Source organism: Scleropages formosus, chromosome 8, assembly GCF_900964775.1.
Source record: "Scleropages formosus chromosome 8, fSclFor1.1, whole genome shotgun sequence".
NCBI lineage: Eukaryota > Metazoa > Chordata > Actinopteri > Osteoglossiformes > Osteoglossidae > Scleropages > Scleropages formosus.
In genome coordinates this window covers 7,603,102-7,617,309 of record NC_041813.1, presented here as the reverse complement: position 1 = coordinate 7,617,309, position 14,208 = coordinate 7,603,102, and the positions used below count along the sequence as shown (strand labels likewise).

General features: G+C 40.7%; 2 protein-coding genes across 4 annotated transcripts in view; one reads left to right on the top strand and one right to left on the bottom strand.

The window, feature by feature from the left end:
• The window catches only part of ppp2r5d (protein phosphatase 2, regulatory subunit B', delta), a 27,641-nt gene extending 16,944 nt beyond the window's left edge, over positions 1 to 10,697 (top strand). The window contains exons 5-17 of the mRNA XM_018724969.2: positions 292 to 402; positions 580 to 672; positions 1,517 to 1,647; positions 1,905 to 1,964; positions 2,110 to 2,218; positions 2,350 to 2,403; positions 2,807 to 2,977; positions 3,189 to 3,316; positions 3,512 to 3,613; positions 3,726 to 3,798; positions 4,779 to 4,829; positions 5,307 to 5,423; positions 6,858 to 10,697. Of these exons, the coding sequence (XP_018580485.1) occupies positions 292 to 402; positions 580 to 672; positions 1,517 to 1,647; positions 1,905 to 1,964; positions 2,110 to 2,218; positions 2,350 to 2,403; positions 2,807 to 2,977; positions 3,189 to 3,316; positions 3,512 to 3,613; positions 3,726 to 3,798; positions 4,779 to 4,829; positions 5,307 to 5,423; positions 6,858 to 6,992 (1,335 nt within the window). The 3' untranslated portion in view covers positions 6,993 to 10,697. The remainder of the gene's footprint in view (positions 1 to 291; positions 403 to 579; positions 673 to 1,516; positions 1,648 to 1,904; positions 1,965 to 2,109; positions 2,219 to 2,349; positions 2,404 to 2,806; positions 2,978 to 3,188; positions 3,317 to 3,511; positions 3,614 to 3,725; positions 3,799 to 4,778; positions 4,830 to 5,306; positions 5,424 to 6,857) is intronic.
• Positions 7,492 to 14,208, bottom strand: mea1 (male-enhanced antigen 1). Of its 3 annotated transcripts, none has more exons than XM_018724972.2 (5): positions 14,104 to 14,208; positions 13,438 to 13,796; positions 11,651 to 11,759; positions 11,173 to 11,346; positions 7,492 to 7,956 (listed from the first exon to the last, which is right to left on the bottom strand). In XM_018724972.2, exons 2-4 carry the CDS (start codon positions 13,744 to 13,746, stop codon positions 11,183 to 11,185), a joined length of 582 nt encoding a protein of 193 aa, XP_018580488.1. In that variant the 5' UTR covers positions 13,747 to 13,796; positions 14,104 to 14,208; the 3' UTR covers positions 7,492 to 7,956; positions 11,173 to 11,182. The 3 variants fall into 3 exon arrangements, with proteins under 3 accessions (XP_018580488.1, XP_018580487.1, XP_018580486.1); XM_018724971.2 differs by lacking the exon at positions 7,492 to 7,956 and adding an exon at positions 8,590 to 10,888; XM_018724970.2 differs by lacking the exon at positions 7,492 to 7,956 and having other exon boundaries at positions 8,590 to 11,346.

Genomic DNA, 14,208 nt, shown 5'->3' with positions numbered 1-14,208 from the left:
TTGCAGGCTGGATGCATAATTGGCCATAATAAATGAGTTCCTGTTACTTCCCTGTGAAACCAACAAGCCTTTGTTCAGCTCCTGCCAGTACTCCCTGTGATAACCCTAGTGTCTTGTGCACTCAACTCTCCTGTTCCTTACCTTAAAGCTCCCTTTGAAATGGTTTGGTTCTTTTTGTCCTTCTTATGTATGTCTCATGTCTCCATTGTATCTCTTCAGAGTCCATCAGGTTTTTGAGCCACTGAATGAGTAGTAGTAATGAATGGAATGGTTTTCTTTTTCTCCTATCAGTTCTCAGTAAACCTCTTTAGGACCCTACCCCCATCTTCTAACCCTACGGGGGCAGAATTTGACCCTGAGGAGGATGAGCCCACGCTAGAGGCAGCCTGGCCTCATCTGCAGGTACGATATAGAATACCAATTGTATGCTAAGCTTTGATTAGATAATTTTGAATATTTTAGCTGAGTTTATGTGTGATAATTTGTGGGTTCTCACAGTTGTGACAATCTCTTGGTATCATTGTATAGAATATTTCATTTGTAAATGCCTTGCAATTGGTGTTGTCTTGTTCTGTCCAGCTGGTATACGAATTCTTCCTCCGCTTCCTCGAGTCTCCGGATTTCCAGCCAAACATTGCCAAAAAATACATTGACCAAAAGTTTGTACTGTCTGTAAGTACCTGTGTTCTCTGACTGAAGCGTTATGGTACCTTTTTTTGCTGGACAAAGCTCTGTAATGCACTGAAAATGTTGTACTAATTATAATGTAAATGGGGGCGGTTAAGTATGTGCATTGTCTTTGAGTGCCCTCTCTCCTACTTCCATTATACTGGGCGGAGACAGCAAAGTGGCAAGGGTTCTACTGAGTAATACTGTGCTAGCATGTGCTTCAGGCACTTCTGTTAATATTAAAACAGATATTTTGCACTTTGTGCTGTTGTTGCTCTGAGTGGATACTCCATGTTTGTTGATTATGTCATTAATCCTGTTCCTCAGAACAGAAACTGAACACATTTTTTTTTCTTGATGTATCATAGCAGCATACAAAGCTTGTCAGGATACAGCATGACATGTGCTTCTTTGTTATACACCTCTGCCACCACTCACTTTCCATTCTACAAATTGGGTGACTCCTTGCTGGATAGACCAGACTTGAGGAAATGTCTTGATCTAATCAAACTTGATTAGATGTCTTCTTTAAAAGGGAGAAGCAGACATTTCAAAGAACTGCTTGCAGACTAACAACTTCCAGACCTTTTGCCCCCTTGCCACAAATAGGTAGCCATTTTACCTTTGTGCATCAATGTGATAAACACCCTGTTGTTCAGACATAATTATGCTATAACTACTGGCAGCGAAACTGGAACCCAATAAACCATAAGTGGGGAGGCATGAATTCCTTTGAATTTTTTGTACCCCAGAAATTTATGCACAAAGTACTGTGTCCCTTGGCAAAATGAGTCATTAGTGCTCTTATGAGCTGAACTTAACCCTTTACCCCAACTCTGCCCCGCAGCTCCTGGAGCTGTTTGACAGCGAGGACCCCCGGGAGCGGGACTTCCTCAAGACCATTCTCCACAGAATCTATGGCAAATTTTTGGGCTTGAGGGCCTACATCAGAAGACAGATCAACAACATATTTTACAGGTGAGACATGTTCATTTGTTTTATATTCATATTGTACTACTAACAAACTAGGTTTGCTTGAGACTTTCATGTCTGCAACTATGTCTCCTTTTAATGTAATGCATAAATTGTACTTTTGCTGAGATGTACGTCGCTTTGGACAAAAGTGTCTGCTAAATGAATAAATGTAAATGTACTAGTTACTCCTATGGCAGCTGTTTTTCCCCCCTTTAGGTTTATTATTAGTAATATAGTTTTTCCTCACTCTCTTGTTGAAGGTTTATATATGAAACTGAGCATCACAATGGTATTGCAGAGCTTTTAGAAATCTTGGGAAGGTGAGTGTTCTTTCATTTGTGGTCAGAAGTGGCATTCTAATCAGCAGATGCTTGTTCTGATTCTATAACTGAGTAATATCAGATATTATGCCATCTTTTGTCAGAAGTCTTTACATTTTTTTTTCTTCTCCGTGTCCTTGTGCAGCATCATCAATGGTTTTGCTCTCCCATTGAAAGAGGAGCATAAGATGTTTCTGATACGAGTCCTGCTCCCACTGCACAAAGTGAAGTCCCTGAGTGTTTACCACCCACAGGTAGAGCCCTCTTTAACACTTGAGTTCCAAATTTTTCAGCAGTAAGGTGGCTTCATTACTCTGTGCTGGAATCACGTTCATGTTGTGTTTTTTTTTTTTTCTCTCCCCCCTTTCTCCTCAATCTTCCACAGCTGGCCTACTGTGTGGTGCAGTTCTTGGAAAAAGACAGCAGCCTGACAGAACCAGTACGTCTGAAGCCAAATTGGGCATAGGATTTTTTTCTCAGTATACTCCAGAAGCTTGCATTTTTATTTTTTATTTTTATTGTACTCTGTACCAGCTGTGTATGCAGCTGCTTGTGTTGTTTATGCTGGTTTTAACAGTGGCTTTAGATGAATTCACTGTACTTCATAATTGCTTGTATGCATCTATGTGTTGGTGAAACGTGCTTTTGTTTTGTGAGTTGTATGTTGCTTTGGAGGAAAAACATCTGCTGAATGAATAAATGTAAACATAGTTCATATACCAGATAGGATAGGCTACACTGTGGTGAAAATAACATTTCTTTTACAAAATGTTGATTTTTCTAATATTTTTCATTGTTTTAAACATTGTTTTGACACCACAATTTCTCCACATCTACCCCAGGTAATCATGGGCCTGTTGAAGTTTTGGCCCAAGACCCATAGCCCTAAGGAAGTGATGTTCCTGAATGAGCTGGAAGAGATCTTGGATGTCATTGAACCCTCAGAGTTTGTGAAGGTCATGGAACCACTCTTTCGCCAGCTGGCCAAGTGTGTGTCCAGTCCTCACTTCCAGGTAGGCTGCACAGGAAACACTGTTTGATAGCGGTAAGGCACTTTGTGTGATCTGAAGTACCCAAAATTTCTTTTGGAACACACCATCAGCATGGTTTAGGCAAGCCATGCACTTAAGTTGTATTTTGTTTTGACTTACTGTTGTAAGAGGTGGCTGAAGCAGCATTTGAATGCAGTGCTTACTGGAGTGGGGGTTGTCTTATCTGTTTCAGGTAGCAGAGAGGGCACTCTATTATTGGAACAATGAATACATCATGAGCTTGATAAGTGACAATGCAGTCAAGATCCTGCCCATCATGTTCCCAGCTTTGTACAAGAACTCTAAGAGCCACTGGAACAAGTATAACGTCATGGTTTTACCCTACTGTTATATTGTACTGTAACTCAATAGACTGTAAAAGCAGCAATTCTAAACTGTAATCAGCTGCACAAGTTTTTTTGTTATATCAGGTCACCATTCATGTTGCTGTAAGTGTCATCTGCTATGCTTTAGCCAACTGTGCTGGTTTTTGTGTGGATTGAACTGGTTTTGCAGGACAATACATGGGTTGATCTACAATGCTCTGAAGCTCTTTATGGAAATGAACCAGAAGCTGTTTGATGACTGCACACAGCAGTACAAAGCAGAAAAGCAGAAGTAAGAGGACACCTATTTCCTTCCTTCCACATCCAAAGGGATAGAGATTTTCCCCATATATTTAAATAATGGGGCTGCAAGGGTCTGATTTATTGTTTGACTTGGACTGCAGAGAGAAGTACAAGTTGAAGGAGCGGGAAGAGATCTGGCACAGGATTGAAGAGCTGGCAAAGCAGAACCCCCAGGTAGGGGTATCAAGAGTTAGAGGCCGCCGCAAAACAAGGCTGTCGTTTGACAATGTCAGATTTTCCAGAGGTCATAAAGGGATAAGTGTTTTTGTGTAGGGTTCTGCTTGTGTTTGTTTTTCTCTGTGATACTACAAATACCAATCAGTGCACAAATGTCATTTAAATAAGCCTGACATTGATATTTGTTGTTAAAAGTAGAAGATATACAGTCATCTCATGAGAAACGTCCATGTAGTGTTTTGCTATTGTTTTAATGCAGAAATCAGATGGTGCTGACATTGGCTTTTTTCAAATGTGAAATACTAATCGATTCACATGTGGCAGAGACTTGTTTTGTTGTTTCTCGCATCCTTCAGCTCCTTGCAAGTAGGGAGTTCAGTAAAATAGTATCTGTAAATTGTGTGTGTGTGTGTGTGTGTGTGTGTGTGTGTGTATATATATATATATATATATATATATATATATATATATATATATATATATATATATATATATATATATATATATATATATGAAAAATTTTACACTGGAGTGTGTGTCTTATTTCTAGATTCCAAGTAGCCCCATCTTATTATGTTGAGAGTGGAGATGTATATATGTATGCCATAAAATGCTTGTTCTGAATCACCTCAAATGTTGAAAATGGCCCATTGGAATTTTGGGGACTCATTGGGCAGTTAACCGGTACCTTTGGCTTAGATTTACCTTCCAAATGTTTGAGCTTCCTTTTATCTTTCAGTAAGTATTCACAGAAAGAAACCCTGTAATTAACTAATTCCAGACTTCTGTGTTAAAGACAGATTTAATTGTTAGAATTGGTCTCTTGTGGGTTCTCAGTAGCCCTCTGTGCAGGGCTTACTTAACATCGGAGTGCTTCTCTTTATAGAAGCAAAGACTTGAGTCAAAAGGGTGATAATGTGGTTTGACCATTGCTGGACCGGATTAGAGAATAACTTTTTTTTTTTTTTTTTTGGTAGAGTTCAAAAATCTACCCCCCTCTGCAGCCTGGGATTCACTCTCAAGAAGAGGTTTGTTTTATGTTTGGTTCTTTCCATTCAGTTTATTCAAACATAATGCTATCTTAATGTCTGAGTAGTTTAGATCAAATGTGAATTTTGTTTGCTTTAAAATTATTAATGGGTAACAGCAAATAGTGATCAAAATGGATTATTTTTCCTATTGTAATATATCTTTTAGTGGTTGTATGACTTCTGTCCAGTTTTAGATGTTGCTGTTATAGCTGTTGAGCAGGGTTACCCCTGTGTGTTCTCTCCTCCTTAAAGATCTGCTGTGCATGAATTAGAACACTGCAGCGTTTTACCCCTTGTGCACAAATCGTAAATTTATTGATACAAACTTTAACCACAATTAACACTTTTTACTGCAGCTTTAATACTGTATTTAGTACTGACTCTGCCTTATACCTGAATTGTACATCTGGTCAATCTCTTCTTATGGATGTGTGTCAATTTGGAAGCTGTGAAATCTGATTTTTGTCCATTTAGTATATGATGTACAATGAGAGCCTAGGGGGACTTCCTCCATATTCCATGGAGACAGAGACACCCACTGCGGAAGACATACAGTTACTGAAGAAAACTGTGGAGAGCGAAGCCAAACAGGTGAGACCATTTCCTTTGTCTTAGATGATCACTGGAGACAGTGCCATTCGCTTGCTGTTAACTTAAGGTTTCATTCCTTCAAAATGTAGTCTCCCAAAAACAGGTAAATGTGCATTTACTGTACCACTTTTGTAGGTACTTCACTCACAGTGAAGCTGTGGGGGATTGTTGTCTTCGCACACCTTAGTTTTTTTTTCTTTTTTTTTTTTTTTTTTTTTTATAAATACCATCTTTTGTTTGAAAGCCATGAAGTACCAAAAAATTGTTGCTGACCAGGTGCATCCCTTCATGGCCAGACTAGCCTTTCTGAAATTGATACTTCTAGCACAGAAATGTGCCATGTCACAAAGCACACATCATCTCAGAATGGTTCCACAAACAGAGTGCCTTTATTCAGTGGCCTGCACAGTCCCTACCTCTCAAGCCAACAAAGAATCTTTAGGAGGAGATGGGATGTGATGTTAGCAGAATGAAGGTGTGACCAAAAGGGGTCACCAAAAAACCTGCATAAACTGTGGGAATCTGTCCAGCAAACATTTCCCAATAAGACTGTGGAATGTGTCTAGTTCCTTTTTGTTGAATTCGTCCTGTTCTGGAGTCAAAAGAGAATCTCAAATGGTAGAAGTTAGGTGTACCTAATTTAGTGATCTTTTAATTAGAATATAAACTTACTGGCCACTTAAGTAACTCTGCCTTTACCCATAAATCCCAAATTGACTTATCACAGCACTAGTCTTTTTGGCAAATGATAGTGATGCTCTTAAAGATTTCACGTTTTCACGTTGACTAAAAAACACCACAAAACCTACAGAACAAGAAAAATTCCTTAAAAAGAAAAAACTACACCAGAATGTTCACTTAAAGGATAGTAGGAGTTCTGGCTGTGGTAACAGCAACCACACACTGAGCATGTGCTAAAAATTTGTTTACCTGCTCTGGTCTAGTTTGAGTAACTTCTTGGTGGACAGTTAGTCCTTGGATGCCTTGGGAGAGTTGACACAGTGGCACAACTTTGAAAGAGGGTCAGGATTTGGGGGGCGGGGTTAGATGATGGCATGCATCATGAAAGAAACCTGACGGATCCATTTGTCTCAATATAGAGTACAAATACTGACTGATAACAAAGGCAGTTCAACAAAATATATTTGATCTAAAACATCAGCAGGGAACCTGATCTTTATTATTTTGTTTGTGTGGCAGTTTACTTAAAATTTTAACAATTTATACAGCTGAAATTTTTACTGCAGAAATAACAACCTGTTGGCTGTTGAGTTCTATTGAGGCTTTCATTAGTATTAAGATTTATCCAAGTGTACCTTTTGTAATTAGTGGTGATCAAGCAATGGGATTTGTTATAAAACTGTTGGTTTTAATGAAATATTGAGGCCTTACATGTAAGTAAGAGCATACAGTAATTTTACATTTTGCCCCCAGGGGATGAAGGAGATAAAGGACAAGGTGTTAATGCGGCGGAAGTCAGAGCTGCCCCAGGATGTATACACTATAAAGGCCCTGGAGGCACACAAGCGGGCAGAGGAGTACCTGACAGCCAACCAAGAAGCCCTCTGACCTGAGAGCAGTGTCACCCTCTGCACCTGGTTCACACCTTCCTCTGCCATCCCAAAGTTGCCTGCTGTACACTCTCCTCCTCCTTACGGCAGTCCCCTAACTACCCCGCCCTATCCTTTCCGCAAACCCTGCCGGAGAATTCCATCTGCATCGACCTTTGCCAGCGCAGGGATCAGTCCAGAGCACGCAGATATACACACGTGTACTTAAACACAGAGACAGGTGGACACTCAGCAGGTAGAGCAGGCGCAGGTCACAGCACAACAGTAATCTGAGCTGTACACCTCAGTCAAGCATGTTTTTAGTCATTTCTTTCTGTCCTCATGTTCCTCCATTCAGTTCTGCCTGCTTTGTCAGTCTCTCTCTGATTGTGTTGGGAGTGAGTTCAGGTCAGCATAAACTATGGTAGATTTATAGCCACAATGACTGATCTTTCTCTCTGAAGTTGCAGGATCATCTGACAGGAGAAGGGAGGAAATAAGCTTATTATATTTTTATTGGGGCCTGAAGTTAAAAAGTAATGTACTTTGAATGTAATGCTGATACTGCAGCGATAAGGTAAGCTTGGCACAATGTTTTGTGAGAGCATGTAAAAATGTTCTTGGTGGAAAAATCTGTTGGCTATGCAAAGACAATAGCCAGGAAATGTAGTCAGTATTGTAGAGCTGGAGAGAAGCCCTGGTTATGTTCTTGCTCATTTCACTGCAAAAAAAAAAAGGTCAGTAATCAGCTGTTCTTGTGTTTCCCATTGATTTTTTTTCTTCATCCTTTATAAATCATGGCTTTTTTTTTTTGTTGTTGAAATGCTTCTTGAGGACTGCTACACCTGCAGCACAAGTGGTCGGTATTGTGGTGTGGTAAAGATACATGAAATCCACAGGTGGTTGAACGTCATATGATGAAACATAAGCTCTGGTGATAAAATTTATTCACAGGCGGTATTTTATCCACGCTTAGTCAGGTTCTGTAGAGAGAAGAAAAACATTTTGCAAGATCAGGTATAACTGCCGTGTCGGAGGCACTTATGAATTACTGTGCCGATATAAATGCATCACACCGAGGCACAGATTGTGCATGGTGATCATTACAATGTGCAGAGTCTTGCAAGTTTTTTTTTTTTTTTTTTCTTTTGGATTGTCATGGGTTGTAGGCAGTGTGTCAGAAATGGGGTTCTGGCAGGATATCCGTCTGTGTTAGTAAGAATGCTACAAGACCAGGACTTTTCATTACTACTGCCTGTGTGCTGTGGTGGCCATCTTAATAGTCTTTTTTGGTGGCATTCCACATTGTGATTCCTGTTGCTAATGCTGGAGGAAACATCGTGTAGCGTTCTCAGTGGTATACCTCATCTGTGCCAGCTGTTGCTCCAGGTTTTAAGAGGAGATGTGTTCTGTTTTTACCTCTTTCTGTTCTTCCATAGCACAGCAGAGCCCTGGCATGGTGAATGTGTCACCTGTAAGTCATAGCAATTGATGCCTGTTCACAGTCCTCTCAAGTCAGCTGTAGATAAGTCTTATTGCCAGTGCCTGCATATTACCTTGTTAGACAGGCATCTGTCTCAGAGCTGCATATGGGGTTGCCTTTTGTTGCTTTTGCCTTTTTTTTTTTTTTTTTTTTTTGCCATTTTCCCATCATCCCACTGTTGTCCTGAGACCAGAACTTTAACTACAACCAGTTTGGTCACCTATTATATTTCATAGCAACCCAGTCTGTGTGCTGTTATCCAGTTAACTGGCAATCACTGTTTTATTCTTTTTTATCCCCATGTTTTTTTTTGCCCAATTTTACTGTTACACTAGATGGCAGAGTCAAACTTTGGTACATTTACCTATGATAGAAACAGTAAAAATAACAGCATATTGCATTTCAAAGGTGTAAAGGGAGCATAATGATACTCGTTTCCATTTCTCTGGTCGTTTAATCAGTTACGGTAAAAACTTAGTCTATCACTGGACTACATCTTAAGCCCTGTTCTGGCCCCTTGGCTCTGAACAGTGGTCTCACACTAAAATGGGAACAGGCCTTTCATGTTGTCATTGCCACCTCAGCTTCATTTTGGGTGTCTATGGAGACCACTGCAGTTTAGCTATGATTCCCTTGTGTGTCTTTTTTTCTTTATCTTTGAAACCATGTATTCGGTTTTATTCTGCTTCATTGTTATTAGTATTATTATTAATCATTTTGTATGTCTAAGTATATAACCGTTGACAAGCTGTCTTTTCAGATATCTTCCCTCTGGGCTCCTGTTTCCCCTCATCTTTTCTCTTTTTTTCCATTTTCTTTGCAAAGAAATGCTTTCTTGTTTGAGACTGCCTTGTGTTTTGGGAAGGAAAATGTAACTGCGGTTCGAAGGACTTAAGGAATGTCTACTGAACTACCCCCACCCCTCCCTCTCCTTAAAACCTGCTTGGTTTATTTAGTCTCTGTCATAGATTGTGATCTACAATTTCTTTGAAGCGCCTAAGCAATATTTAAAAAAGAAATGAATAAAAAAATGCATTGGTGTATGGAAGAGCGCTATACAATCCTCCTATTAGGACTATATACAGAAAAAGTACTTGCTTAATATTCAGGATCATTATATGGGGAAAAAAAATGAAAGCCTGCAGTTATTGTTACAATTATTTGTGTACTGTATATTGTATGTATATTGCTTAGGGTTGCACCCCCCATCCAATCTTTCAACCGCACACCCTTACCCATCCTCTACTCACGAAGTTTAAACCTACAGACATCTCGGCCACCTCCACACCATTTTGTTTCCAGGTATGGCTCGGCAGCTTTTTTCCACTTTCTGATCATTCCTGAGGTGGTAGTCATCCTCTTAATATGCTGTAGAACAAAGTGAGTTGCCCTTTTTTGTCACAGAGTTGTCATACTCTTGAAAAAGAACTGTTTTCATTTGGCACTCTATCCATTTGGGTCCTTGATTTGTTCAAGCATCTTTTTTAAGTTGACATCTAATTGAAGGGGCTGAAAGACGCCATATTTGTAACAAATATACTGACTTACGATTTAGTTAGTTTTATTTTTCCTCTTTGAAAAATTATGTAGGGAAAGTAATGTTTTCAGCAGTGTCTAAAAAAAAATAGGACTGCTCTGCAATGTGTGGTCCAAAAATTGTGATTATACTTAGAAAATAAATTTCTGCCAACCTGCAGATTAGGCCACCCTGTATCCACGACAGGTGCCAGTGTCGTACGTACTTGTGGTGATTCATTAACCTGGTGGTTAATGGCTTGCTTTATTCAACAGCTTGATGTTAAAGAACAGCATTTAATAGAAAGGGTCTCTTCACCACCATGTCCCCCTTCCAGCCTGGTTCCCCCTTATCAGTTCTGACACTAATGTTAAGCTGCTTTCCAGGTCATATGTACATATGTTGTACTTTAATTAGGTAGAGCATTACATAGTATGAAATGTCATTTTGTACAGATGTTCATGTATGTACAGAACAAAATAAAGTCTCTTGAACCAAGGGAAAGTATCAATCCAGATGTATGCAAACTGGAAAAATGTATAGAATTATACATTACATGTCTTAAACCACCTACATGGGAGGTTTACATGGTCTTATGTTTTAAGAGTATCCACAGCAGTTCAGGGATACTTTTGCCATTCATTAACTTACTGCTAACTTTAAATACAGCTAACTTTCCACCACCCCTTTCCCTTGATCTGTTCCAAGTTTTTTTTTTTTTTTTTTAAAAGACCCCAACCCCTCCAAGCACACACAAAATAATACATAGAACACCTCAGATGGAACACCCCCTGGGCCCGTGACAACTGTGTAGCAGTGAACAAGTTGAACAAAAAGGGACATTCAAGGAATGAGACCAATAACAGGAGCTGGGTAGCTGTTGAACATGAAATGCTTTTTTTTACTGCTCCCTTTCCTAAAAAAGAAAAAAAAAAAACCCTATGTAGTAAAATCAGATGAACTGTAAATATAAACAAGTTGTATAGTATCGAGTTACACCACTTCATTGTTTCATTCCCAGAGGCTGCAGTTGGTAATCTGTTTTCCAATTTTACATGCTTGTTAAAACAATCTAGAATAAAGTCAACAACAGGGACTCTTTCCTCTAACCTGAAATAAGTCAGTGTAAAATCAATTGGAAAGAAACAGATTGTTACAATATTTCACACAGAAGGCATTTGGAGAGGCAATGCTTCTTACAGAAAACGCCTCACTTGCGCTCCAGCCTCAGGGCAGCTGAGCTCTGCCTGGACTGGAGGGTCCTCTGGACCATGTCCTTCCACTGGTCATCAGAGATCTCTTTGGCCCAGGCAGGGATGCCCAATGTGGGCAGGTTCACTGCAGCCATGGTCCTCTTTACCAGCTCTACATGATCTGTTATAAAAATGAATGATTGGGAAGTGACTTTCTACTTTGCCCAAACTTCTATAGTACAAACCCATAGCTTAACCATAAGCCCCCCTCCCCATTAGCCAATTAATAGATGTTCTGATACAATTTAATATTAGAAACACCTCCTGTAAAGGTAAATATCCAATTAGTCTGAATAAGAAGAGCAAGGAAGTGGTGGAATAGTCCTATTGGATTCAACAGTGACTTGGCAGAAGAATCATCAAGCAGTACTGATAGTGTTTTAAGGTATGGGTTTGACAAAGGGCTCCTGGAGGTGAGCTCTGACCTGCATCCATGGGGATGGAGCCACGGCTGCATCGGGCAGCTGCACCCTCTGGGTCCTCCTCCTCATCGCTGTCTGGGGCTGGAGGCTGAGGCAAAAAGAGGCCCATTGCCTGAAAAGCACAGGTCACCAAATGCCATCATTACATTCAGCCCTCACATAAGAGGATTCTGTACAACCGGGAGAATTTATAGAGCTGTGCAATTTTACCCTTGCTGAAGGGCACTAGAGCTAGATGTTTACTATAGACCCAGTCCTTTGAGTTGTACAGAAACTAAACTTGTAACAACTCAGTTACATACCTAATAGGATAGAGTCAAGGTGCATGTCACACTTGTTTTTACTGGTGTTATTACAGAAATGGTGACTGCTGACAATGCGAGAATATAGACAGGGAAGGTTCTGGAAGCAGACTGTCAGGTACGCATTTTCTCTTGCCTTCTCCTCGTGATCACCTTCCTGCAAGGTAAGGTTTAAATAAATGGCAATGAGCAAACTACTCCTCCCTCTATGTTGCTGCACCCACATACAGATGGGCACACATGCACAAAATCCTATAAACAGCTTTAATATGAGTACTCTTACACTAGTGTAAATGAAGCTTTAATCTTCCAGTGAAAGAAAGAATCTAGCATCAAACGTGCTCCAACAGCCCAATGCCTACAGAGTGAAACAAACTTGGTTACTATCATCATCTGTGAGCCAAATTTTGAAAATGTCCCCATTCACTGTACTGTATCTTAACACCTTACACATGCAAGGCAGATGCTGGACCACTGCAACTCTACACTGGACAAGCAATTACTGAAGAAAGAACACAAAGGACAAGCCAGAATTTTGTTAAAAGTATTATGAAATGTCACCGTCATGCATAAAACTACTTTTTATGGTGGTTTTTAAACATTTTTTTGGTACAGCAACTGATTTTTCCCCACAGTAATGTAATTCCCCTCCCAGGAATTCACAGAACAAATTCACCTTAAGTGAGGGATGAACATACATAACCTTCTTAAATGCCATAAAGCAATTAATTCATGGACCTATGTACAGATCTGTACTCCTGCCTGCTGCAGAGTACCTTAGAAAAGTAAAACAGAACATTTATGGAAGCAGTGAGCCTTTTCGTTTCGTATCTGTTGTAACAACTGGAATTTACTGTGCTCAGGTACAGCGGTTGGGTGGGTAAAAAGTGTTTCCCCACATACACTATAGTGTCACAAACAGCAGGTGGTGTAGTTGGGATCCAACTTGCAGTGTGTCAAAACACTTCTTTGCTGCAGTACCCTGAGCAAGGTACCTACCTTAAATATATTGCATCTTGTAATATAAATGGCTACATTACTGTGGGCAACTTAACACAGCCTTTTGAAGAAAAGAATCAGCTAATGAATATGTAATTTAAATAAATCATGCAAATTACTATTCTAAGTTTTCCTACATTAAGGCACTTAACATTCATTTTGTATGGTGCTTTGGACAAGATCGCCAGCTAAATGGATAAACAGAAATATCATGGCCAAAGAAGTTCTTTAAATAAATACTAAGTAATAATAGCATGGGGGGGGCGGTAGCGCAGCGGGCTTGCTTTGTGCCTGCGCTCTGGCAGGTCTGGGGTTCGAGTCCCGCTTGGGGTGCCTTGCGATGGACTGGCATCCCGTCCTGGGTGTGTCCCCTACCTCTCCAGCCTTGCGCCCTGCGCTGCCGGGTTAGGCTTCAGCTTGCAGCGATCCCTGCTCGGGAAAAGCGGTTTCAGACAGTGTGTGTGTGTATAATAACTGTAACAGCGTTACCTCTATCCTCTCTTGGACATCCTGGAGCTGCTCGGCATGGCTCCCCATCTCCTCGGGCTGCTCGACCTGGACCGAAGCCGACAGCCCGTCCGGATCTTGATTCAGAGGCTGGTAGTAGTAACCGCCCCCCTCGCCGTCCGTGTCCTCCCCCAGGCCTCCGTCGTCATCCTCCGCATCCTCTCCGCTCCACTCTCCGCCAAGCTCGGTGAGGCCTCCGTCTGACAGCCGCTCCTGGCCCAGCTCCTCCTCGGAGTTCGGTAAGACTCTTTCAGGACCCATGATCTTCTCCCCCGCTCGCTGCACTTCCATCCACGGCCGCCGGACCCGCTGCAGCCCACGGAGGAACGCTAGGGCCTAGGCTACAGGACCCAAGAGAAACGTTACAGCAGGACGTCGTAGGTCCGCGAACGTAAAATAACATTTAAAAAAGAGGCAATGAACCCGTGCCGCCATTTATTTAATTTTATGAACTGTGGAAACTCATAATCATCATGATTATCAGAATCACTCATGATTAATATCATGGCTAGCCTGCCCTGCTAGCTAGTAGCTAACCGCGTTACATTTCAAATCGGTAGAAACCAAATATGGCTGGGGAAAGATATATTTCAAATATTAGAATATAAACGTAGAATATATGATGCGTACCACGGCAACAAAACTCACCTAAACCAGCTTTTTTTTTTTTTAAAATCTATTTTGGACTGAGTATCTGCTAGTTTCACACTCCTGTCAGCTGTCTGTATTGCAGGAAGTAGTTTGCTCACGTTC

Excerpts from the sequence above, each read along its gene's own strand:
- mea1 (XM_018724972.2), bottom strand. The coding sequence starts at position 13,746 with ATGGAAGTGCAGCGAGCGGGGGAGAAGATCATGGGTCCTGAAAGAGTC. Across the intron at positions 11,760-13,437 it reads ATGTCCAAGAGAGGATAGAG|GCAATGGGCCTCTTTTTGCC; the intron begins GTAACGCTGTTA and ends TGTGCTTTTCAG. Across the intron at positions 11,347-11,650 it reads CTCCATCCCCATGGATGCAG|ATCATGTAGAGCTGGTAAAG; the intron begins GTCAGAGCTCAC and ends TTTTTATAACAG.